General features: G+C 43.7%; 2 protein-coding genes across 2 annotated transcripts; one reads left to right on the plus strand and one right to left on the minus strand.

Annotated features, from left to right (window-relative positions):
* Positions 1–2,123: 2,123 nt before the first annotated feature.
* Positions 2,124–6,817, plus strand: LOC119731385 (cholesterol 7-desaturase-like). Its single transcript, XM_038204558.1, has 5 exons — positions 2,124–2,708; positions 2,860–3,048; positions 4,482–4,561; positions 4,976–5,155; positions 6,232–6,817. Exons 1-5 carry the CDS (start codon positions 2,246–2,248, stop codon positions 6,391–6,393), a joined length of 1,074 nt encoding a protein of 357 aa, XP_038060486.1. The 5' UTR covers positions 2,124–2,245; the 3' UTR covers positions 6,394–6,817.
* A 16,546-nt stretch (positions 6,818–23,363) lies between these two features.
* LOC119731386 (cholesterol 7-desaturase-like) lies at positions 23,364–27,665 on the minus strand. Its single transcript, XM_038204559.1, has 5 exons — positions 27,203–27,665; positions 26,863–27,051; positions 25,359–25,438; positions 24,765–24,944; positions 23,364–23,689 (listed from the first exon to the last, which is right to left on the minus strand). The coding sequence occupies exons 1-5, from the start codon at positions 27,663–27,665 to the stop codon at positions 23,528–23,530; spliced, it is 1,074 nt and encodes a 357-aa protein (XP_038060487.1). The 3' UTR covers positions 23,364–23,527.
* Between the last annotated feature and the right edge of the window lie 161 nt (positions 27,666–27,826).

The following is a 27,826-nucleotide window of genomic DNA, read 5'->3' on the forward strand; positions in this document are numbered from 1 at the left end:
AGAGTAAAGTTTTTAGGTGATTAAAATGGTTAGCCGATAGTGTTAATAATTTGGGGCAGTGAGAGAATAAAGGGAGTAGTGGGGGAGAAACACTAAGCTAGAAGAACACCCATTTGTTAAAAATATAACAAAAAAGTGGAGATTTGTTGGACCAGGCCCCCCATACAACTGCGCCAGAAATAATTTAGAACAATGCTAGTTGTAGAGATTTGTTTTAGGGAAAACAAATAATGATTAAATTAGTTTCCTAGTAATATTGTAAAAAAAAATGAAAAAAAGTGGGAAGCTAGCGTTGATTAAACCGTCACTCGTAACGGCCACTGGTAAAAAAAGGGCACTTTTTTAACCCCCAAATGACACTTAAAATAACCCCTGAAAACAAGGGCACTTGTTAAACAAAAAAGAGGGGGGAGGGTACTCATTGGATATATTGGTGGGGGGGGGGGACACTGGTGAAAAAGGGGGAACTTGAATGATAAAGGGCAGTCTTTACAAAGGAATCCCTCGCTGGCTACGCCTCTGACACGTGTTGTGAGATTGGGTTTTCGGCCTAGCTCGCCTCATTATTAGTCTGTGGAATATTCCCTTGCAAGGGTCTATGATATGCAAGCAGATTCGGCGATTTATGTAACTTGACTGTGTCTTGAACTCGAGATTCTGACCATTCAGCGGGCGCCTATAATATCGAGTCTTCTGTGACCCGTTGGACGACACCTAATCAAAGGAGTTCTAGCACCCCAGTTACTGGTCTATGGGATACCCCCTTGCACAGCAAGGGTCTATGATATGCGAGCAGATTCGGCGATTAATTATGCAAAACAAGACTGCGTCTTGGCCTCAAGATTCTGACCATTTAGCGGGTATAACCCGCTGTAGTATTACAAAAACATAGCAGTCAAATTAACCAATCAACAGCTTAATCTACGTTTCTAATCAAAATGACGTCACAACTTTACAGTCAACTTCGATTGGCTGGCGCTTGGGGTCGCTTAAGCATTTGCTCGATCAGATAAATGTATCACACGTTGATTACGGAGAGGGCTCCATTGAACAACGGAAGATACTCAGACTATTCATTTATCGGTACCATTATAAATGGTCCATCCACGCGATACGTATGTATGCAGCTCGGAAAAAAGTCGCCTAATCACCATTTTGCGTTGCTATTTCATCGGCAATTGTACATCTCAAATCAAAACATTAAAATGTATTATGTAAGTCTCGATGAAATTATCTCAATAAATGTTGACTCCGAACAAAATAAAAGTTAAAACGCTCCCCCCCCCTGCTGAAAGCCATAAGCACAACCAAAGCCGCAGGGAACATCTGCTACAAGCCCATTTTTTTTTATGATGTCAAGGTAGGGCTCCACTGTACTGTAACCGGTCATTTCGGCACCTTGTCAACTCGGCACCCACCAACTCAGCACCAAAACTGTTAAATAAATATGCATTAGCAAGTGACCTACGTGCGTAGGGGGTAGTAATTGACCACCCCCCAACCCCCAACCCCCTCAGATCTCGGCCATCGAGTGACGAACAATTATGAAACTCGGTGAATGCATAGAACAATTTAACATGAACATACCCAAGAAATTTCATGACTACAGGTTAAAGGGTTTTGGAATTATGGCTAATTAATTATTCATATGCACCAATGGTAATTCTGCTTTGTGTACATTATGGGGAGATTCAGTTTTTGCCGCGCGTATAGCGCCGAAATTATTTTCGCTACGCGCTTACCCATGCTCGGAATTTATGTTTTTGGTATCAAAAGATGCGCAAGACTCGAGGCTTAAAAGTCAGGAAAGCTTGGGTATCGCGGGAAAAATTGAACGGGTGGGGGGGGGGGGGGGTTGCGGATTCCACCCTCTGGCCCTTTTAGGGTTAAGGTCGATGAAATACGTAGTCTTCAAAGTGCGCTAGAAGCCTGCCTGATGTTCATAAGCTGTCGTGCTTTCACAATTTTATAGTGGTCTTTTTAATGACACTGTACGGCACACATTATCTGTGAAGCCTATATTCACAGAAGCCAGTACAACTAAAACCAACAGTATCGAAATCGATGCGTGGCAAGATGAAAATAGTAGTCAATTTTTGTCTGGCCTAAAGTTTGTTGGTCCCATTAACGATCAAAGATAACTGAGGTGGCCACTCAATATAACGCTGACCTTAAAATCAGACACTGCCGCTTAGCGATCAGTTTAGGCGCATACCCATACCATGTTTGATAGGTTCAGTTAGATATGGCCGTCTCAAAAGCTGGAGTTTTATCCTTCATCCTGCCGGTCTTCCTGGCAGATTTCGTCACCCGTCCTCCGATCATTGAAGATTCAGCTAAGCAGCTCGCTAATCACGTGCAGAATGCCAACATTTCAGCTGAGGTTGTTTCTGAGAAAATCAACCAAGTCGTCCACAGTTCTGGCTTCAAGTTTCTTCTTGTCTACGGACTTGCTGCCGTGCTGACTTACTTTGCTGTTCAGCTGTACAAGGCGGTGACTGAGCCCTTGGCACTCTACTGCGACGAGACCAAATATACGTATTTAGTGGACGGCCCAGCCGACGGCAAATCGGCTGAGGAACGAGTGAGGGATTTGAAGAGATGTCGGAAGGTCGGAGACGTTCCCCCTGTCTACCCGAATGGCTGGATGTCTATCCTGATGTTGTCTGAATTGAAGAAGAAGGAGCACATATTCGTTGCCGTTGCTGGTAGGCCAACTGAAAAACTAACCTAAGTTGAAATAAATGAATTATATGGAGACTCACCCCACGCAAACTAAGTGATGCCACAACGTCAAGCAAGGTATACACTTGTCATTATTATTGGTCATTTAAGTACCGGCTCCCTCGCATTTTCTAGGTAAGAACTTGGTGGTATTCCGAGGAGAAAGTGGGCGGCCCTACGTCGTTGACGCCTACTGTGCTCATCTAGGCGCCAATCTGGCCATAGGTGGCTCAGTGCACGGTGAATGCATCGAATGTCCCTTCCATGGCTGGAGATACCGGGGAGAAGACGGCAAGTGCGTCCATATTGGATACGCGGAAAAAGGTGTATATTAACAAAGCTTTTTAGCATGAAATTTACCAATGCAAACATTGTGCGAAGTATCCAATGCCAACTTTCTTTTAACTTAAGGGTTCACTTAAAGGGTAATCACCCAACACACTGAGATTTGTTTATTTTTTTTTATTGCCGGAACATAATCAAACTTATCTAATACATAGAACGGGTCAAATGGGAAAATATGGGAATTTGGCTACATAAAGCGGAAAAAAATCGCGGAAAAGGGGACTCATTTTCTTCCAGCTAATCATGGTAACTCATACGGCTGTGCTTTTCTCGGGATGTCAATTTCCAGGTGGGGGGGGGGGGGGCACCTGGGGCGTGAACTTTTTATGGGGAGACTGAGCCCCCTTCCCCCCGCCAACGGCCCCCCGTAGCTTCGTTGCTGCTTTACATTCCTTCGGCTCGGTCACGTTGTAGCCTCGTCCTTCGCACGGCAGCTTCTCAGCTGCGAGTAAGGACGTTTAACCCTTACCCCACCCTACACATTGATGAATACCCTTTAAAAATTATGAACGAAAAGTTTCGAAGGAAAACAGTGAACAAAAACATCATTCTCATTGCAGTAAAAAAGCTACTTGATTAATTGCTCATTACAAAACCAAATCTGGCAGTAAAAATAATATTTTAATCTTAACTCAGTTAGTTTCTTAAAATCGCATTTGAAATTGAATGCATGTGTGTAAATCTCTGGTACTGACACCGAACTGCGCAGAGCTTCAAAATGGCATTCCGTGGACATAGCTGTAAACATGGCTTTGGTAATACATGCATAACCATTGGGAGCATGGTTTAATTTCAATGATTTTTTTTCACATGAGTTCTTATGTTCTTTTAATACATAATCTCATCGGTATATCAACCTTGATTGCTTGTGTAAAAAAAACATTAGTCAAGGTTAATTTCTTATTGAGTCACCCCGGAATTCTTCTATGTACCGCCTTATCCAAAGGCGCTTGTGACCGCTAATCCCTTTCACGAAAACCTGTTCAGGAAACGCAGTTTAATATAGTTCACAAAACACTGAATGTTCAAGGGCGTATATAGCAAGGTCATTTTGATTGGGGGTTGGATGTTAAAAGGGCACTCGCTATATCATCCGTCCTGAAAGGAAGACAGGGTTTTCTCACTGATATCAGACATTTTCCATGTTAGCAAATTTGCTAACTTTAGTGTTCCAAGACAATATCGCCGTCTGATTGTAGTCTAGGCACCAGTTGTTAAAGAGGAGCCTAACGGCAGCGGTCGGACTATGCAACGATAGCACAAGGAAACTGGTTACCATGTCTTTGGATAGAGGCGGATGGAGCAAGCGAAGTCGAGAGGCCTCGCTCCTGTGACAAAACTTCCAAAACTTAAAACGTAATTTCCATTTAGATTTTCGTAAAGTAAATATCATGTTTCCCTTTCCCTGACAGGAGGGCTTTCGTTGGTCAGGCCCACTTTACCGACGTCAGCTGGGAGCCACACCCTACCGACAAGCATGTGGCTGTACTTCGTATGTCCACCAAACCCCCGTATTTTTTTAATCTGCTCAACCTGCCGGCAAACACCTTCCATATCGAGCAGGTATGAGTAGAGAACTTTCCCACATCAGGCTCATTGTAAAACCAATCCCGATGTTCGGAATATAACTTTATGAAAAAAAGTATAAAAAGGGGGATACTAGGACCTGTAAGCTGCTGTATAATATAAGCCAAATGTCGACATCCACGTAAGATGAATCGATAGAAACAAGGACGAATAAAATATGCCATATTCGTGAATTAAACTGAACCCAAAATGTTATCCGTTGGTGTACATATTAATATTTATATTGAAGCTTGCGGAGCGAACCGTGTAATTATTATACAGGGTAATTAATCGGAAACAGGCATAAAATGCTGTTTCGCATATTGATTGATCATGACAGATAGGACCCTGCTTCGCCCATTTCCACATGGACAGTCCCCTGCTGGGTGAGCTACAATTGGTCTTAACCGTCACTCCTGCTGGACCCATGCGACAGAGGATTGTGACCACTGGGTATACCCGGAGAGGACCCATCTCATTCTACATTGGCAAGAAGGCCTTGTATGAACAGTACTACCAGGTTAGAATTCCGCCTTCCCCTCCCAATTAACCGCGCCTATCGCCACTCCTCCTCCTCAGCCATGTCAGCCCTTACTTGTCATTCACTTCCCGTAGGCCTGCTGTCGTGTCTACCCTTCCACTTGATCACCATAGTTCACACGCAGGTCATCACTGCGTCTCATTTTGGCGAGAAGATCATTGGCCCATTGGTATGTGTTCCTTTAGGACCAGCATTGTGGAGCCACATTGATCCACTCTCGCTTCTTGTTGTACAAGTCAAATGAATCAAGAGCCGCAGAGTACAAAAAACAAATAATGAAATCAACCTAGGATATACAGGGCGATTAAAAAAAAGAAACCCAAATGTCGGGACCATTTTTGTAGTGAAGTTCTGCATGTAGCACTTTCAAAATCTAGGGTATGAAAGCCAAATTCATAAGCTTTCGTTTAGTACAAGAATCAATCAAATCACTTATGTACTTTTTAAGTTACGGAGTTTTAAACACAATCGCCGTTTTAAGGTTCTGTCCACGGATCACAAAAAAGTTCAGTGTTCTCTCAGCAACACGAAAACAAATAAAGGATGTGTGTGAATTGGCGTTTTGCTGAAAGAACACACACCTTTTGTGTGATCCGTGGCCAGAACTTTAAAACGGTGGTTGCGTTTAAAACTCCGTAACTTGAAAAGTACATGTGATTTGAATGACTCTTGTACTAAAAGAAAGCTTATGAATGGGGCTTTCATATCCTTGATTTTGAAAGTACTACATGCAGAACTTCAGTTAAACAATTGTCCCGACATTTGGGTTTCGATTTTTTGACTCACCCTGTACTCCAACAAGTTCCCAGCATAAATTGAATCAGATACATGTACATGCATTATTAAGACTAATTAAACATGGTCCTGTCCGGACCTCATAGCGAACGGGCTACCATACCTACCTCTACACCGGCCTGCTTCATCCTGCTGCCTGTTAATCTACCCAAACAAGCCTTGCTTCACCATCCCCACTACATGTTCGCCAGTCGGGATGCCTTCCCCATCATATATACTGCCTGCCTCGAAATTAATGATAATATGATTACCTCTGCTAGATTTGGGGTGACCTTCCGGTGTGGGCCAACAAGAAGTACGTTCGTAACCCCCCGTTTGTGAAGGAGGATCATCTGATAGCGAAACATCGCCGATTCTTCGCCCAGTTCTACTCTGAGAACAGCCCCAAGTACGACCCGAAAGAGGAATCTATGGATTGGTAAAATTACCGTCTAAGGTTAAAAAGAGAGTACATGTGTATCTCAAAGCTGTCACTTTTAATATTTTGGCTTGGCGATCTACGAGTAAAGGCTTAAGACTAGAATTTACTCTTTTTGCGCTTTCTTTTTTAATTCATATGCAAAGAACATTCATGTAATTGCTGTAATAAAAGGAATTATTTAAGTGTTGTATTTGTCATACGATTTGTTATGTTAACGTATAATTGCTTCATTATAATGTACTACGCTTTAGAAAGCAACCACATAATTTATGTTTTACAAACAAGGATGACGAGGCGTTGAGTTAAAATAGATATATCTTTTTTAGAATGTAATTACTGTTTCGCTCGGAAATCAAAACGAATTGGTCTAGGTGAGCGTAGATAAACATTAAAAACGTTTGACTCAATTTTAACGGGAAGGGGCCGGGAATGTCTATAGATAAAACAAATATTTAGGGGAATGTTTACCTGAATACCATTTTGAAACGTTTTGAAACGATTTCATTGCTGTATTTTTGTGAACCCTACCCACAAGTATGACAGAATTGAATAAAAGAAAATAATTTGTTTGAACGTACTCCCGAAATTTCCTGTAATCGTAGAAAAATTCCCACTTCCGCCCGAGGGCTAATTCATTCAAAACTTTTTTGATAACTTACTTTTTTTCCTGATAAACACGTTGTGTGACATGAATAAATAATCCACCTGTTGAAATTTAAGTTAAGATGCACTTTGATGTGACAACTGAAGGTTACAATTTGTGAATATCACTTCACTTCGTCGACGTTTCTGGGAATCGCCGATAGAGTGCAGTAGTTACAACCTCGATCCAGCTCTTCGTGAGAGGCATCATATAGGAAATAATGGTCTCGTACCTTTAGGGGGATGAGGTGGGCATGCACAAGCACAAAACACTGCGACGCCCATGAATTATAGGACGACTTATGTTATCATTTACTCAATTGCTGCAGTTCGATGGTCCCAAAGACAAGGGATCCTATTCAAGATCGTTTAATGTAGCTTGAAACTTGCACAATTGTTTTGAGCATTGCTAGCCTATTTGATTCCCCCAAGTCATAAGGAAAAATCGTGTGTACAGAGAAACAAATAATGAGTATCATCAGCATGCTTTTTATTAACAAAAAGGTGTTAATATTTTCATCATCTGCTTGCTTTTTATAAAGTTTGCTTTTAGTAGCCTATACTTCTATTTGTACTGTAAACAGGTTCTTATCGGTAATTTAGGTACAACGTTGTGAGTAGCGGCGTAGACGGGTGCGTGGCATGGGGGCACGCTCCCTCTAAACAATCTGGAAATGTGTATCACCATGGTTAATGGTTTAACAGAAAGTGGGCGCCCCACAGTAACATCCAGCCCCCTACCCCCACTCCCCCGTGTGAGAATTACCCTGGCTACGCCGCTGGTTTTGAGTTTACACTTAAAATATTTCGACAGATTTTCGCCAATCTCTGCCAGATCATAATTATAAGTAGTTGTGTTTTATACAAGGCATGCTGCGAATAAAACTGACAAAAGAGGGCTGAATTAGATCACAACAACATAACTCTTCATGTAAAGGTATCATTAGCCGTTATAGTAAATCAACTTAGCGGAAATCCTTAACAGATGACATGTTGCAGTTTAGGTGGCGTCTGTGATGTTGTTTGCGTTACAATTAAGCCTTCGTTACAAACGTTCTTTAATAAAAACAACTTCATTTACTGCTACAAATTTTGTCATAATTTTTAAATCTTTCAAATAGACCTTTTGCAACCGCTTGAACTTTTTGGTAACTTTTAAATAATTGTACGAAGCTTAATAATTTTACGATGCTTAAATCGCTACCGGGTGATATTCCTCGACGAGCAAGTTATTGTGGAGATAAACCTTGCCCAACTTATTGCATATCCTTAATCTACATGAATTGAAAATTCATTCGAATAAATCGTATTTAGATAGTTTACGTCTTGTTTGATTTGCTTTATTTCTTTAATAAAGACGTGAACTATATTAAGTAACGGGGCTTGTATTGTTTTCGCTGATTACACGCTATAATATGGCGTGCAGGAGAAGTAGCTATTGATCGTGTCAAAAAATGGGCTAAATTTTCGTTCAGGTTGTGAAAGAGATCAACAGTTTTTCATGAGCACTGCAACACTTGGTCCTTATGTTGTACAGCAACGTGTTGGTCTCCATAAGTCGTGTAGTCGCACATAAATCACCCCAAAAAGGTGAGAGCTGATTGCATGGTCAAACACAACTGAATTTCAATTCGAGGACTGTCCCTTCAGTTTTGGTCAAGGCCTCAACCTCGGAAGAAATTGCCCATAATATAGCCTGAGACCCATATTTACATGCCAGTGAAAAGAAAAGAAGTAGACTGTACTCTACACCCACGAATTGCATGAATCAGTTTCGGACACAATAACTTTTTTTCTGCTGTCAAAGTTAGCCACATGCCACGTCAGTTGTTAACCCTAAAAGGGCCGGGGGCGGAAACTGACCCCCCCTCGACTTTTTCCGCGATAGCCTTTAACAATTTTTTTTTCGCGTCCCGAGCTGTTATGAATTTTTAGCCTCGAGCCTTGCGCATCTTTTGACACCAAAAATATAAAAATCGGACAAGGGGTTGTCGCGCAGCGAAAATTTTTCCTGCGCTACGCGCCGTGAAAACTGAATTTTCCCATATACGTCGTGTACACGGACCAGAATTACCATTCGTACATATGAATAATTAATTAGCCATAATTCCAAAAACCCTTTGACCTATAGTCATGAAATTTCTTGGGTATGTTCATGAAGAGTTGTTCTATGCATGTACCGAGTTTCAAAATTGTTCGTCACTCAATGGCCGAGATCTTACGGGGACCGCCCCCCCGGCTGAGATTAACGGAGTGAATATCAGGCCACGCTCGAACTTTTTACTTACGCAATATACCAGAGCCATTAATCAGAGCGACAAGGTGAAGTGATTTTCATTGAATAGTATACAAATAATGAATGTTTATGAGTGCAATGGTGAGAATATTTTCATGAGTTGAAAGATTGAATGTTCCATTCAACGAGGCGAAGCCGAGTTGAATGGAACATTCCATCTTTCCACGATTATCACCATTGCACGAATGCGAAACATTCATTATTTGTTTTTCATATAACCGACATACAGATCCTTGTCATTTGATTGGTGGAACTCACATCACGTGGCATTCGTTATTGCTCCAATTCATGCCACGGCTCAAAAAGTACTTTCCGCCCATGGGCAATCCGCTGCTTAACAGCCGATTTTGTGCTTACCCAGCCTCCGTTTATGGCATAGAGGCCGTAAAGTCCGCCGCACACGAGAGCTACGTCCTGAGCAAAAAGTCATTCGAGGCTGTTTGCTCAGCCCGAAGTTTACAAAATATCCCCGTGTTCGGTGATTTGTTTGCTCGCGAGGCCGTGAGGGAAATATCTATCCTTTTTGAATTCTTTTGCCACGCGAGGTGAAAAACTCACCGTATGCGGTCAACCCGAGGTACCTTCTGAGCTAAAAAGATTATAGCCAATGAAATCACGTACTCTGTATACGTAATTTTCAGATATTTTTGTGCAAATCTTCTAAAGCCTGTTGGCGTTTGTCCCCATTTTTTAAATCACGCGACCGACAGACAAGAATATTGTGCTTTCATTGGTCACTTAATCTTTTAGCTCAGCCCGTAGCTCAGCGCGTAGGGTAGCTATCGTACGCGTGTGCGGCGGGCTTTAGCAGTAAGAAAGCGTGCTTAAAACTCCTCCTGGATGGTATAGTTTTTCGATACCTTTACCGGTGTCACGGTCTCACTTCTCCGGTGTGCTAGCTTCCCGTCCCGGTTGGATTCGGCGGATAATTGAGCACGTTACAGTGCACGTTACATGAGCACGATACATGCTCATGAGTCCACTGTGCTTACTTTTCCTCGGGCTGTGTTGTGAAGTCTACCAAGTCCATTAATAACACAGTGATGGACACCCAAGAATGAGTTATGTAACACTTCCTGTGGGTCAAGTCATTCCATGGTCTTGCAAGCATTCTGATTTGTGTTCCCAGTGTCATGTGTGTGTTTTCATGAGGGAATAAATACTAAGAACGAACTCCTTGCTCAATCGTGGTCTTTTTGGTTATTGCGCACGCCACGAAAATTCTGGATTCGACTGGTTCCCTGTGAATAACGTATACATACAAATATCCCGAGATCTTACGTGCACCAGTACAACACCAGACTCAGCACACCAAAAAAGTTGGCGAAAATGTACACTACTGCGCACAATAAAATTGGCGAAAATGTACACTACTGCGCAATTTTGCGTATGCGTGTTGAAGCGAAATTTCCCTCTCGGAGAAGCTAGCACGCTGGAGAAGTGAGACCGTGACACCTGTCCGCCGGTTTTCACTGAGGACGCATGCGTGTAATACGCTGTGCACAATAATGCATACGGAAAGCCCAATGTGATCAACCGAGCGTGTCCATGAACAACGAGCACGTACACTGCAAGGGCGGATCCAGAACACAATGGGGGGGGGGGGGGGAACCCAAACAACAAAGCGTATAAAGGGCCCCTAATTTTTGGGGGAATCCAGATGCTCTGCGGTGCGATCTGAGGCAATTTCTGACCACTTTAACACGCTAATGGTTGTGTACGCAGTGCCTGCCTTTATTGCGAAGTCACTTAAAAAATAAATGGGTTCGTTGGGGGGGGGGGGGGGGGGAGGAGAGGGGATCCGCCCTGGTGAGCCCGTGTGCCGTGCTCGAAAAAAACCCCAACTATTCAACTAAGATTAATAAGTGGTTTTGCTGAATAATTTCGCTTTTCATGACTAATAAGTGTTCACCGAGCTTTCTGTTTCTATAAAATTCAATCTTGTAGTAACCACATGTGCATGATGAATGAAATGTGTACGTGCGGGAATGCGGATCTAGCCGTCTCCCGGCACATAGCCTTTCTTCAAGCCGCGGCTATAGTCGTCAACAGCCAGCGAGGTGGGGTTAACCCCAGGGGAAAAACTTGCTTAAATCAGCGACGTCTCCATCCGACGCACGAGGCGACGCACGGCGCGAAGCACGACGGTGCGCTGCAACGGGCAACGAAAGGGGAATTATTGACGACACACCGCGTCGCCTCTTTAACATACACGCGACGTGAGTACACAACGTATGGTGTTCTATAGATGCCAAATCTGCGTCGCGTCGTGCTTTCACGTCGTGCCGTCGCATCGTACCGTCGCGTCGTGCCGTCGTCCGTCGCGTCGTGCCGTCGCCCGTCGCGTCGTGGCGTCGCGTCGTGCCGTCGCCCGTCGCGTCGTGCCGTCGCCTCTTAAATTACCGTTTCTAAGCACGTACACTGCATGAGGAAGCGACGCTCCTTCACACGTCGCGTCGTGCCGTCGTGCGTCGCGTCGTGCCGTCGTCCGTCGCGTCGTGCCGTCGCCCGTCGCGTCGTCCCGTCGCCTGTTACCTCGGCGCTTCTAAGTAGACTGCTTGAAGAGGCGACGCACACATTGCCCGTCGCGTCATGCCGTCGCCCGTCGCGTCGTGCCGTCGCCCGTCGCGTCGTGCCATCGCGTCGTGCCGTCGCCCGTCGCGTCGTGCCGTTGCCCGTCGCCCGTCGCGTGACTGTATCTTTCTTGGCAATAGGTGGCGCCTTCATTCTTCATGTACCTGTGTGTATTTATGACATGCGTGCCGTGCGGTGAAAGTGTTGCAAATTGCTATGTCGTACAGTTTGTACACGGTTTGTGGGGAGGCCTATTATTAGTGGTTGCGGAGGTCCGACTCAATCAATTTCAAAATACATAGACTATTTTCTGCTTCCGATTGTCAAAACAACAAAGCACATATACACGCGATTCCGGGCATGTGCTTGAAAAACCCAAACCTACAAGAGAACACGCTCGCTGTCTCCTGGAACTTATCATGCATCGAAACATATTTGAAATCAATGGAAAGTTCTTCAGACAAAACAATTGGCGTGGCTATGGGAAGCAAATGCAGTCCAGAAATATGCGATATAACCCTGTTCAAATATGAAAAAGAAATTATTTTCCCACACAATCCTTCAATTGTGAGTTACATGAGATACAGGGACAACGTCTTAATAAAATTAACGGTAACGAAGACCAAGCCGGTGACCTCGTCCAAACTCTAAACCAAATTCATCCCACGCTCAAGTTCACGTCAGAAATTTCAAACAGTCAAGTCACCTTCCTCGACCTCGTCATCTACCAAGGTGAACGGTTCAAAAAAGAAGGGAAACTGGATACTCGAGTAGCAACCAAAAAAACTGATACCTTTCAGTATCTTGCTCGAGATTCAGCCCACGCTAAGTCAGTGTTTGGCGGTTTGATTAAAGGGAAAATACAACATTTGCAAACATCAAAAAATAAAACTACCAAATCATTTTGAAATACCTTGCTGGACTGTTAGTGAATGACAGTGTAAAGCATCCTGTAAAATCATGGCACCTGGTATATCATTTTCAAGAAAAGTGGTATTTTTGTATCAATTTCCAACGCTGATCAGCCGATCAGCGTTGGAAAAAAACGGGCTTTTTTTCTTCAAATACTGGCCCCAGTTGACCATCGCACTTGTTTGCAATCGATTACACACCTATGAACAGGTACAAGCCAGCTAGACTGGTTCCCTGACCTCACAATTCCCCAATGTATGTAAACTGCTCTGTTTCTTCTTAAATGGAGTCAGGGAACCAGACTACAGGAGAATGATTGTTTTTCTTGTTTTTTTTATAGCATTTTTGAACCCAAAACCTAAAAAAAGTCAGTGTAACTATATTTGCTATATATTTCCAACCCCCCAATTCCATCCATTTCTGAAAATCATACAGCAAAAGCAAATGATGTATATTCCCTTTAAGGGAGAATTAATGAGATATGACCGTATATGCACACACTCAAAAGAATTTGAGGAGAAGGCTGAATTCTTCAAAGACAAACTTCATAAACGCGGATACAACCAAGAAGACTTAGCCCTTCTTCCCCAAAAAGGCGAAACTCGCGTGAACTCTAAAGAGAGTGCAAAAACCGAAAAGAATATATCCCGCTGGTCTTTGTTTTACCCTACCACCCACAAATTAAACACCCAGCTCTTAAGCAGGCCCTTCTGAAACACTGGAATCTGATCAGCGATAATGATTTTCTCAGTGCACTCTTTGCGACCCATCCCATCCTGGCATACAAACGACAAAAAAACATAAAAGATGGCCTGGTCCGATCAAGGATTAACCCATCTCCACCATCCAACCAAGAAAAAAAACTTGGATGAGGAGAACGTACAAGTCCTATTGGAACTTCTTGAAGAACAGAACTAACATAATGGTCATTTAGGCATGGATTTCGAAATAAAAAATAAAAAATAAGGAATCCACTTAATTTGATCATTACAAGAAATGCTAACGCGTAAAATATTCTTAACCATCATTAGCAATAATTACGTATAACAGAATTAAACAAAGGGTGACTGATGAAGTGCGTAAAAAGGGCACAGAAAATATGCACTGTTTCCCCCGACACACAAAAAAGAAAAAACAGGTGGGACGGCATATTATCGCCGGTATAAATCAAATCATTAAGTGAACTAGAAACAAAAACCACATGTACACAAACCAGTCCCTGCGTCGCCTAAACACCGGATGAGTTTTTTTAAACTCCCGCTCTCCGGTTATCACCAATCTAATGGGCCCGCTGGCGAGGTATGTGTTGACAAGTTATAACCCACCCATCACCGCAACCTAGCAGTGGAACTGATTTTACTCCCTATATGCGTATTGAATTTCCAAAAAGAAGAAAAAAACCTTAACAAATACGCTCTAGGCAGTTTAGTCATATACTTACACAGGTATCCATACCAGTGCTTCTAAGTCTTAAATAAACGGAAATCTTCCCAAGCTGGTTGCAAATACAATGTTTTCAAAAAGATTCATCAGCTCGCAGAGCCCCTCGTACTCCAATTTTATTATACATCCCATAAAAAGAAAAGAATGAGGAACGGCCCTGCTGATGCTGATAGCAAATCCCATCCTCCTCCCTTGTTTTAAACCCTTATTCACGGCGGCAACTTTCTTGGAATGACTTTGGAACTTTCCAACAAGTTATTAGTATTGTTGCGTTCCCGCAAATTGCGTAGTTTACTTCTTTCCACACCAATCCATTCCACTCCATGCACAGCGTAATGCTTGCAGCGATCCTGTGTGCCCTCACACAGCGCGAAGCTTACCACAAAGTCTTAGACACACGTGTAAGTGTGCAGCACATTATACAGTACGCCATTGTATAGCGCGCAATGCATGTAGCTCTCACAGCTATTGAACATGTACCGCCATGGGACATGTACTTAGGACTTAGCCATTTTCCCTCCACCTTTCCCCGGAGTCGATGCGAATTCCCCTCACACACCTTACCTCGCATCTGACCCACATTGACCCGAAGCATTTAGCGAATGTGGCTCGCTAAAACCTACCCGTGTATTCACCCCTTAGTGACCCCGTACACCACAGCGAGTGTGTCCCGCTAACCCACTGGCCGAGACCTACGGTAGCTAGAGGTCAGGTTACGTCCTTCATCTCATAGTTTTACTCCATAGCATTAGTGTGTAGATTCTTACCTAGTCTAGAGACTAAGTCTTGTACACAAACCTATGTACCGAGAAGTTATTCCCTTTCCCTTTTCCTTGAGGATCAGTTCCCCGTAACGCACCCACGAGTGATCCTACTTCGCCCGCTAACCACTGCTCTCGGACTTTCTTCCACTAGAATGTCTAAGTCAGTCGTGTACAAATCTCCCATAGAGAACTTTCCCCATGCCTTTGTACACGGATGCATTATTCATAACTACTAGAATCCAATGCTCCCATTGGCTAAGACGCGCCCCCAAAAGTCTATATAAAGCGCGCAGAAATGGCAGTTCTGGTCATTGTTGTACTGGGCTCTCACCCAGTAGGTTCTTGAGCTGAGCTCTGACCTACACAGAGCTCCCACACGTATGATGCGTTAGATTGTTGATCTGGGCTCTGACCCCGACAGAGTCCCTGACATGTACACGTAGATTATCGAGCTGTCCGCTCACTGGCCATAGACCCTACGTCTGTACACAGATAATCATGTACGCCGTAACTTTACATTGTATATAGTGCGCCCTCTATTGACCTGAGATGTAAATAATCCCGAATAAAGTACTAGAGTGTGTGTGTAAGATATTTGTATCTGACTCTTTATTTGATAATGTCTCTCACCCTAGAGAGACGTTACAGTATCAACAGATTGTTCCCTGAATTTTGCTCGCACAAAACCGGTTCTTCCTTGCTATTTTCTAGCTAGCCAGAAAACCACTTCTTTTTAAGAAAACACAAGTCTGATAAAAACTTTAATGCATGGTGGCGGCCAAACTGCATTCCATTTAACTTAAAATGTAGTGGCGACATGTATGATTGTGCCCCTTTCTTTTTAAACACAAGTATAGTCGGACTCCCTATTATCGCAGCATCCCTATTATCGCGGCATGGGAAATTTCTCTTTTTACAGTGTCAAAACTCCTTCAAGTGGCGATTTTTATCCAGTTCACCAGTCATCAAGGATTTTCTACCGAGTTGTATAAAAAGGACGATTAAAAAATGTTGTGTCTTTCGGGACTTTTAACGATTTTAATAAATATTAACGTTTTCCAAAACTTGCAAAATTTCCCTCACCGTGTCTGCTAAAAGGTACCGTTTATATTTTAACATAAATCTTTAATTGCGGTCTGTCCATGAAAGTTCCATTGTCTGGTTCCCATTCTTCAGCTGCATATGTAAAATGAGGTCGAACGACGATATTTGCAGCGCGAAATTGTAACAACTTTTACTGGATCAAAATTAGCACCGCGCGTAGCGACAATAAAACGGCACACCGTGTAAAGTGAGTGGCGCCCTCAATCGCCGATCAGTAGACTTGCCTCGGGGATTTGTGTTCTCCTTTCGGGGGAAAGGCAGGGTCTTAAGAAATCATCCTGCAGACATTTTGTCTTTAATCATCTTGAACGTTACAGGGAAAATATCAGACTTTATTCAGGGAGTGTTTTGGTCAAACATAAACTATGAACAAAAAAGTTGGGATCATTATAAAAACCACTTCCCGCATACCGCGATAATAGGGAGTCCACCTCCGTTCGCACACGCTGCGCATGTCTATTTTCACAGGCATCGTACACGGAATAAACCTCACCACCCGTCAGATTTTTTTATATTAATTTAAAAAGGAAGAGTTATACTACACATAAGACAGGACAATTCTGGAGGGTTAGTGGGCAATCTCTATTCCGAACGAGAAACGTGATAAGTACCGCGATAATACGGCGTTCCATCCTACATGAAGAATGAAGGCGCCACCTATTGCCAAGAAAGATACAGTCACGCAACGGACGACGGCACGACGCAACAGGCGACGGCACGACGCGACGGGCGACGGCACGACGCGACGGGCGACGGCACGACGCGACGGGCGACGGCACGACGCGACGGGCAATGTGTGCGTCGCCTCTTCAAGCAGTCTACTTAGAAGCGCCGAGGTAATAGGCGACGGCACGACGCGACGGGCGACGGCACGACGCGACGGACGACGGCACGACGCGACGTACGATGGCACGACGCGACGTGTGAAGGTGCGTCGCTTCCTCATGCAGTGTACGTGCTTAGAAACGGTAATTTAAGAGGCGACGGCACGACGCGACGGGCGACGGCACGACGCGACGCCACGCCGCGACGGACGACGGCACGACGCGACGGTACGACGCGACGGCACGACGTGAAAGCACGACGCGACGCAGATTTGGCGTCTATAGAACACCATAATAATAGGCCTCCCCACAAACCGTGTACAAACTGTACGACATAGCAATTTGCAACACTTTCACCGCACGGCACGCATGTCATAAATACACACAGGTACATGAAGAATGAAGGCGCCACCTATTGCCAAGAAAGATACAGTCACGCGACGGGCGACGGGCAACGGCACGACGCGACGGGCGACGGCACGACGCGATGGCACGACGCGACGGGCGACGGCACGACGCGACGGGCGACGGCACGACGCGACGGGCAATGTGTGCGTCGCCTCTTCAAGCAGTCTACTTAGAAGCGCCGAGGTAACAGGCGACGGGACGACGCGACGGGCGACGGCACGACGCGACGGACGACGGCACGACGCGACGCACGACGGCACGACGCGACGTGTGAAGGAGCGTCGCTTCCTCATGCAGTGTACGTGCTTAGAAACGGTAATTTAAGAGGCGACGGCACGACGCGACGGGCGACGGCACGACGCGACGCCACGACGCGACGGGCGACGGCACGACGCGACGGACGACGGCACGACGCGACGGTACGATGCGACGGCACGACGTGAAAGCACGACGCGACGCAGATTTGGCATCTATAGAACACCATACGTTGTGTACTCACGTCGCGTGTATGTTAAAGAGGCGACGCGGTGTGTCGTCAATAATTCCCCTTTCGTTGCCCGTTGCAGCGCACCGTCGTGCTTCGCGCCGTGCGTCGCCTCGTGCGTCGGATGGAGACGTCGCTGATTTAAGCAAGTTTTTCCCCTGGGGTTAACCCCACCTCGCTGGCTGTTGACGACTATAGCCGCGGCTTGAAGAAAGGCTATGTGCCGGGAGACGGCTAGATCCGCATTCCCGCACGTACACATTTCATTCATCATGCACATGTGGTTGCTACAAGATTGAATTTTATAGAAACAGAAAGCTCGGTGAACACTTATTAGTCATGAAAAGCGAAATTATTCAGCAAAACCACTTATTAATCTTAGTTGAATAGTTGGGGTTTTTCTCGAGCACGGCACACGGGCTCACCAGGGCGGATCCCCTCTCCTCCCCCCCCCCCCAACGAACCCATTTATTTTTTAAAGGGAATATACAACATTTGCAAACATCGACAAATAAAACTACCAAGTTTTTGCGAAATACCTTAATAGGATGTTGGTAAATGACAGTCTAAAGCATCCTGTAAAATTATGGCACCTGGTATACTGTCATTTTCAAGAAAAGTGGTATTTTTGTATCAATTTCCAACGCTGATCGGCCGATCAGCGTTGGAAACAACTGGCTTTTTTTCAAATACTGGCCCCAATTGACCATTGCACTTGTTTGCAATCGATTACAAACCTATGAACGGGTACGAGCCAGCTAGACTGGTTCCCTGACCTTACAATTCCCCAATGTATGTAAACTGCTCTGTTTCTTCTTATATGGCGTCAGGGAGCCAGACTACAGGAAAATGATCGTTTTTCTTGGTTTTTATAGCATTTTCGAACCCAAAACCTCCAGAAAGTCAGTGTAACTATATTTGCTTTATATTTCCAACCCCCCAATTCCATCCATTTCTGAAAATTACAGCAAAAGCAAATGATGTATATTCCCTTTAAGTGACTTCGCAATAAAGGCAGGCACTGCGTACACAACCATTAGCGTGTTAAAGTGGTCAGAAATTGCCTCAGATCGCACCACAGAGCATCTGGATTCCCCCAAAAATTAGGGGCCCCTTATACGCTTTGTTGTTTGGGTTCCCCCCCCCCCCCCATTGTGTTCTGGATCCGCCCTTTCAGTGTACGTGCTCGTTGTTCATGGATACGCTCGGTTGATCACACTGGGCTTTCCGTATGCATTATTGTGCACAGCGTATTACACGCATGCGTCCTCAGTGAAAACCGGCGGACAGGTGTCACGGTCTCACTTCTCCAGCGTGCTAGCTTCTCCGAGAGGGAAATTTCGCTTCAACACGCATACGCAAAATTGCGCAGTAGTGTACATTTTCGCCAATTTTATTGTGCGCAGTAGTGTACATTTTCGCCAACTTTTTTGGTGTGCTGAGTCTGGTGTTGTACTGGTGCACGTAAGATCTTGGGATATTTGTATGTATACGTTATTCACAGGGAACCAGTCGAATCCAGAATTTTCGTGGCGTGCGCAATAACCAAAAAGACCACGATTGAGCAAGGAGTTCGTTCTTAGTATTTATTCCCTCATGAAAACACACACATGACACTGGGAACACAAATCAGAATGCTTGCAAGACCATGGAATGACTTGACCCACAGGAAGTGTTACATAACTCATTCTTGGGTGTCCATCACTGTGTTATTAATGGACTTGGTAGACTTCACAACACAGCCCGAGGAAAAGTAAGCACAGTGGACTCATGAGCATGTATCGTGCTCATGTAACGTGCACTGTAACGTGCTCAATTATCCGCCGAATCCAACAGGGCTGGGAAGCTAGCACGACGGAGAAGTGAGACCGTGACACCGGTAAAGGTATCGAAAAACTATACCATCCAGGAGGAGTTTCAAGCACGCTTTCTTACTGCTAAAGCCCGCCGCACACGCGTACGATAGCTACCCTACGCGCTGAGCTACGGGCTGAGCTAAAAGATTAAGTGACCAATGAAAGCACAATATTCTTGTCTGTCGGTCGCGTGATTTAAAAAATGGGGACAAACGCCAACAGGCTTTAGAAGATTTGCACAAAAATATCTGAAAATTACGTATACAGAGTACGTGATTTCATTGGCTATAATCTTTTTAGCTCAGAAGGTACCTCGGGTTGACCGCAAACGGTAAGTTTTTCACCTCGCGTGGCAAAAGAATTCAAAAAGGATAGATATTTCCCTCACGGCCTCGCGAGCAAACAAATCACCGAACACGGGGATATTTTGTAAACTTCGGGCTGAGCAAACAGCCTCGAATGACTTTTTGCTCAGGACGTAGCTCTCGTGTGCGGCGGACTTTACGGCCTCTATGCCATAAACGGAGGCTGGGTAAGCACAAAATCGGCTGTTAAGCAGCGGATTGCCCATGGGCGGAAGGTACTTTTTGAGCCGTGGCATGAATTGGAGCAATAACGAATGCCACGTGATGTGAGTTCCACCAATCAAATGACAAGGATCTGTATGTCGGTTATATGAAAAACAAATAATGAATGTTTCGCATTCGTGCAATAGTGATAATCGTGGAAAGATGGAATGTTCCATTCAACTCGGCTTCGCCTCGTTGAATGGAACATTCAATCTTTCAACTCATGAAAATATTCTCACCATTGCACTCATAAACGTTCATTATTTGTATACTATTCAATGAAAATCACTTCACCTTGTCGCTCTGATTAATGGCTCTGGTATATTGCGTAAGTAAAAAGTTCGAGCGTGGCCTGATATTCACTCCGTTAATCTCAGCCGGGGGGGGGCGGCCCCCGTAAGATCTCGGCCATTGAGTGACGAACAATTTTGAAACTCGGTACATGCATAGAACAATTCTTCATGAACATACCCAAGAAATTTCATGACTATAGGTCAAAGGGTTTTTGGAATTATGGCTAATTAATTATTCATATGTACGAATGGTAATTCTGGTCCGTGTACACGACGTATATGGGAAAATTCAGTTTTCACGGCGCGTAGCGCAGGAAAAATTTTCGCTGCGCGACAACCCCTTGTCCGATTTTTATATTTTTGGTGTCAAAAGATGCGCAAGGCTCGAGGCTAAAAAGTCATAACAGCTCGGGACGCGAAAAAAAAATTGTTAAAGGCTATCGCGGAAAAAGTCGAGGGGGGGTCAGTTTCCGCCCCCGGCCCTTTTAGGGTTAACAACTGACGTGGCATGTGGCTAACTTTGACAGCAGAAAAAAAAGTTATTGTGTCCGAAACTGATTCATGCAATTCGTGGGTGTAGAGTACAGTCTACTTCTTTTCTTTTCACTGGCATGTAAATATGGGTCTCAGGCTATATTATGGGCAATTTCTTCCGAGGTTGAGGCCTTGACCAAAACTGAAGGGACAGTCCTCGAATTGAAATTCAGTTGTGTTTGACCATGCAATCAGCTCTCACCTTTTTGGGGTGATTTATGTGCGACTACACGACTTATGGAGACCAACACGTTGCTGTACAACATAAGGACCAATTGTTGCAGTGCTCATGAAAAACTGTTGATCTCTTTCACAACCTGAACGAAAATTTAGCCCATTTTTTTACACGATCAATAGCTACTTCTCCTGCACGCCATATTATAGCGTGTAATCAGCGAAAACAATACAAGCCCCGTTACTTAATATAGTTCACGTCTTTATTAAAGAAATAAAGCAAATCAAACAAGACGTACACTATCTAAATACGATTTATTCGAATGAATTTTCATTTCATGTAGATTAAGGATATGCAATAGGTTGGGCAAGGTGTATCTTCACAATAACTTGCTCGTCGAGGAATATCACACGGTAGCGATTTAAGCATCGTAAAATTATTAAGCATCGTAAAATTATTTAAAAGTTACCAAAAAGTTCAAGCGGTTGCAAAAGGTCTATTTGAAAGATTTTAAAATTATGACAAAATTTGTAGCAGGAAATGAAGTTGTTTTATTAAAAAACGCTTGTAACGAATGCTTAGTTGTAACGCAAACAACATCATAGACACGACCTAAACTGCAACATGTCATCTGTTAAGGATTTCCGCTAAGTTGATTTACTATAACGGCTAATGATACCTTTACATGAAGAGTTATTTTGTTGTGATCTAATTCAGCCCTCTTTTGTCAGTTTTATTCGCAGCATGCCTTGTACAAAACACAACTACTTATACTTATGATCTGGCAGAGATTGGCGAAAATCTGTCGAAATATTTCAAGTGTAAACTCAAAGCCAGCGGCGTAGCCAGGGTAATTCTCACACGGGGAAGTGGGGGTAGGGGACTGGATGTTATGTGGGGGCGCCCACTTTCTGTTAAACCATTAACCATGGTGATACACATTTCCAGATTGTTTAGAGGGAGCGTGCCCCCATGCCACGCACCCGTCTACGCCGCTACTCACAACGTTGTACCTAAATTACCGATAAGAACCTGTTTACAGTACAAATAGAAGTATAGGCTACTAAAAGCAAACTTTATAAAAAGCAAGCAGATGATGAAAATATTAACACCTTTTTGTTAATAAAAAGCGTGCTGTTGATACTCATTATTTGTTTCTCTGTACACACGATTTTTCCTTATGACTTGGGGGAATCAAATAGGCTAGCAATGCTCAAAACAATTGTGCAAGTTTCAAGCTACATTAAACGATCTTGAATAGGATCCCTTGTCTTTGGGACCATCGAACTGCAGCAATTGAGTAAATGATAACATAAGTCGTCCTATAATTCATGGGCGTCGCAGTGTTTTGTGCTTGTGCATGCCCACCTCATCCCCCTAAAGGTACGAGAACGTTATTTCCTATATGATGCCTCTCACGAAGAGCTGGATCGAGGTTGTAACTACTGCACTCTATCGGCGATTCCCAGAAACGTCGACGAAGTGAAGTGATATTCACAAATTGTAACCTTCAGTTGTCACATCAAAGTGCATCTTAACTTAAATTTCAACAGGTGGATTATTTATTCATGTCACACAACGTGTTTATCAGGAAAAAAAGTAAGTTATCAAAAAAGTTTTGAATGAATTAGCCCTCGGGCGGAAGTGGGAATTTTTCTACGATTACAGGAAATTTCGGGAGTACGTTCAAACAAATTATTTTCTTTTATTCAATTCTGTCATACTTGTGGGTAGGGTTCACAAAAATACAGCAATGAAATCGTTTCAAAACGTTTCAAAATGGTATTCAGGTAAACATTCCCCTAAATATTTGTTTTATCTATAGACATTCCCGGCCCCTTCCCGTTAAAATTGAGTCAAACGTTTTTAATGTTTATCTACGCTCACCTAGACCAATTCGTTTTGATTTCCGAGCGAAACAGTAATTACATTCTAAAAAAGATATATCTATTTTAACTCAACGCCTCGTCATCCTTGTTTGTAAAACATAAATTATGTGGTTGCTTTATAAAGCGTAGTACTTTATAATGAAGCAATTATACGTTAACATAACAAATCGTATGACAAATACAACACTTAAATAATTCCTTTTATTACAGCAATTACATGAATGTTCTTTGCATATGAATTAAAAAAGAAAGCGCAAAAAGAGTAAATTCTAGTCTTAAGCCTTTACTCGTAGATCGCCAAGCCAAAATATTAAAAGTGACAGCTTTGAGATACACATGTACTCTCTTTTTAACCTTAGACGGTAATTTTACCAATCCATAGATTCCTCTTTCGGGTCGTACTTGGGGCTGTTCTCAGAGTAGAACTGGGCGAAGAATCGGCGATGTTTCGCTATCAGATGATCCTCCTTCACAAACGGGGGGTTACGAACGTACTTCTTGTTGGCCCACACCGGAAGGTCACCCCAAATCTAGCAGAGGTAATCATATTATCATTAATTTCGAGGCAGGCAGTATATATGATGGGGAAGGCATCCCGACTGGCGAACATGTAGTGGGGATGGTGAAGCAAGGCTTGTTTGGGCAGATTAACAGGCAGCAGGATGAAGCAGGCCGGTGTAGAGTTAGGTATGGTAGCCCGTTCGCTATGAGGTCCGGACAGGACCATGTTTAATTAGTCTTAATAATGCATGTACATGTATCTGATTCAATTTATGCTGGGAACTTGTTGGAGTACAGGGTGAGTCAAAAAATCGAAACCCAAATGTCGGGACAATTGTTTAACTGAAGTTCTGCATGTAGTACTTTCAAAATCAAGGATATGAAAGCCCCATTCATAAGCTTTCTTTTAGTACAAGAGTCATTCAAATCACATGTACTTTTCAAGTTACGGAGTTTTAAACGCAACCACCGTTTTAAAGTTCTGGCCACGGATCACACAAAAGGTGTGTGTTCTTTCAGCAAAACGCCAATTCACACACATCCTTTATTTGTTTTCGTGTTGCTGAGAGAACACTGAACTTTTTTGTGATCCGTGGACAGAACCTTAAAACGGCGATTGTGTTTAAAACTCCGTAACTTAAAAAGTACATAAGTGATTTGATTGATTCTTGTACTAAACGAAAGCTTATGAATTTGGCTTTCATACCCTAGATTTTGAAAGTGCTACATGCAGAACTTCACTACAAAAATGGTCCCGACATTTGGGTTTCTTTTTTTTAATCGCCCTGTATATCCTAGGTTGATTTCATTATTTGTTTTTTGTACTCTGCGGCTCTTGATTCATATGACTTGTACAACAAGAAGCGAGAGTGGATCAATGTGGCTCCACAATGCTGGTCCTAAAGGAACACATACCAATGGGCCAATGATCTTCTCGCCAAAATGAGACGCAGTGATGACCTGCGTGTGAACTATGGTGATCAAGTGGAAGGACAGACACGACAGCAGGCCTACGGGAAGTGAATGACAGTAAGGGCTGACATGGCTGAGGAGGAGGAGTGGCGATAGGCGCGGTTAATTGGGAGGGGAAGGCGGAATTCTAACCTGGTAGTACTGTTCATACAAGGCCTTCTTGCCAATGTAGAATGAGATGGGTCCTCTCCGGGTATACCCAGTGGTCACAATCCTCTGTCGCATGGGTCCAGCAGGAGTGACGGTTAAGACCAATTGTAGCTCACCCAGCAGGGGACTGTCCATGTGGAAATGGGCGAAGCAGGGTCCTATCTGTCATGATCAATCAATATGCGAAACAGCATTTTATGCCTGTTTCCGATTAATTACCCTGTATAATAATTACACGGTTCGCTCCGCAAGCTTCAATATAAATATTAATATGTACACCAACGGATAACATTTTGGGTTCAGTTTAATTCACGAATATGGCATATTTTATTCGTCCTTGTTTCTATCGATTCATCTTACGTGGATGTCGACATTTGGCTTATATTATACAGCAGCTTACAGGTCCTAGTATCCCCCTTTTTATACTTTTTTTCATAAAGTTATATTCCGAACATCAGGATTGGTTTTACAATGAGCCTGATGTGGGAAAGTTCTCTACTCATACCTGCTCGATATGGAAGGTGTTTGCCGGCAGGTTGAGCAGATTAAAAAAATACGGGGGTTTGGTGGACATACGAAGTACAGCCACATGCTTGTCGGTAGGGTGTGGCTCCCAGCTGACGTCGGTAAAGTGGGCCTGACCAACGAAAGCCCTCCTGTCAGGGAAAGGGAAACATGATATTTACTTTACGAAAATCTAAATGGAAATTACGTTTTAAGTTTTGGAAGTTTTGTCACAGGAGCGAGGCCTCTCGACTTCGCTTGCTCCATCCGCCTCTATCCAAAGACATGGTAACCAGTTTCCTTGTGCTATCGTTGCATAGTCCGACCGCTGCCGTTAGGCTCCTCTTTAACAACTGGTGCCTAGACTACAATCAGACGGCGATATTGTCTTGGAACACTAAAGTTAGCACATTTGCTAACATGGAAAATGTCTGATATCAGTGAGAAAACCCTGTCTTCCTTTCAGGACGGATGATATAGCGAGTGCCCTTTTAACATCCAACCCCCAATCAAAATGACCTTGCTATATACGCCCTTGAACATTCAGTGTTTTGTGAACTATATTACACTGCGTTTCCTGAACAAGTTTTCGTGAAAGGGATTAGCGGTCTTAAGCGCCTTTGGATAAGGCGGTACATGGTAGGGGCCATGCCAGCGAATAGAAGAATTCCGGGGTGACTCAATAAGAAATAAACCTTGACTAATGTTTTTTTTTACACAAGCAATCAAGGTTGATATACCGATGAGATTATGTATTAAAAGAACATAAGAACTCATGTGAAAAAAAATCACTGAAATTAAACCATGCTCCCAATGGTTATGCATGTATTACTAAAGCCATGTTTACAGAATGCCATTTTGAAGCTCTGCGCAGTTCGGTGTCAGTACCAGAGATTTACACACATGAGATTTTAAGAAACTAACTGAGTTAAAATTAAAATATTATTTTTACTGCCAGATTTGGTTTTGTAATGAGCAATTAATCAAGTAGCTTTTTTTCTGCAATGAGAATGATGCTTTTTTCACTGTTTTCCTTTGGAACTTTTCGTTCATAGTTTTTAAAGGGTATTCATCAATGTTTTGGGTGGGGTAAGGGTAAACGTCCTTACTCGCGGCTGAGAAGCTGCCGTGCGAAGGACGAGGCTACAACGCGACCGAGCCGAAGGAATGTAAAGCAGCAACGAAGCTACGGGGGGCCGTTGGCGGGGGGGGGGGGGGGGGGCTCACTCCCCCCATAAAAAGTTGACGCCCCAGGTGCCCCCCCCCCACTGGAAATTGACATCCCGAGAAAAGCACAGCCGTATGAGTTACCATGATTAGCTGGAAGAAAATGAGTTCCCTTTTCCACGATTTTTTCCGCTTTATGTAGCCAAATTCCCATATTTTCCCATTTGACCCGTTCTATGTATTAGATAAGTTTGATTATGTTCCGGCAATAAAAAAAATAAACAAATCTCAGTGTGTTGGGTGATTACCCTTTAAATGAACCCCTAAGTTAAAAGAAAGTTGGCATTGGATACTTCGCACAATGTTTGCATTGGTAAATTTCATGCTAAAAAGCTTTGTTAATATACACCTTTTTCCGCGTATCCAATATGGACGCACTTGCCGTCTTCTCCCCGGTAACTCCAGCCATGGAAGGGACATTCGATACATTCACCGTGTACTGAGCCACCTATGGCCAGATTGGCGCCTAGATGAGCACAGTAGGGGTCAACGACGTAGGGCCGCCCACTTTCTCCTCGGAATACCACCAAGTTCTTACCTAGAAAATGAGAGGGAGCCGGTACTTAAATGGCCAATAATAATGAAAAGTGTATACCTTGCTTGACGTTGTGGAATCACTTAGTTTGCGTGGGGTGAGTCTCCATATAATTCATTTATTTCAACTTAGGTTAGTTTTTCAGTTGGCCTACCAGCAACGGCAACGAATTTGTGCTCCTTCTTCTTCAATTCAGACGACATCAGGATAGACATCCAGCCATTCGGGTAGACAGGGGGAACGTCTCCGACCTTCCGACATCTCTTCAAATCCCTCACTCGTTCCTCAGCCGATTTTCCGTCGGCTGGGCCGTCCACTAAATACGTATATTTGGTCTCATCGCAGTAGAGTGCCAAGGGCTCAGTCACCGCCTTGTACAGCTGAACTGCCAAGTAAGTCAGCACGGCAGCAAGTCCGTAGACAAGAAGAAACTTGAAGCCAGAACTGTGGACGACTTGGTTGATTTTCTCAGAAACAACCTCAGCTGAAATGTTGGCATTCTGCACGTGATTAGCGAGCTGCTTAGCTGAATCTTCAATGATCGAAGGACGGGTGACGAAACCTGCCAGGAAGACCGGCAGGATGAAGGATAAAACTCCAGCTTTTGAGACGGCCATATCTAACTGAACCTAGAGGTATCAAACATGGTATGGGTATACGGCAGTGTCTGATTTAAGGTGAGCGTTATAATGAGTGGCCACCTCAGTTATCTTTGATCGTTAATGGGACCAACAAACTTTAGGCCAGACAAAAATTGACTATTGTTTCTCATCTTGCC

The sequence above is a fragment of the Patiria miniata genome, unplaced genomic scaffold (assembly GCF_015706575.1).
Source record: "Patiria miniata isolate m_02_andy unplaced genomic scaffold, ASM1570657v1 HiC_scaffold_23, whole genome shotgun sequence".
Lineage (NCBI taxonomy): Eukaryota > Metazoa > Echinodermata > Asteroidea > Valvatida > Asterinidae > Patiria > Patiria miniata.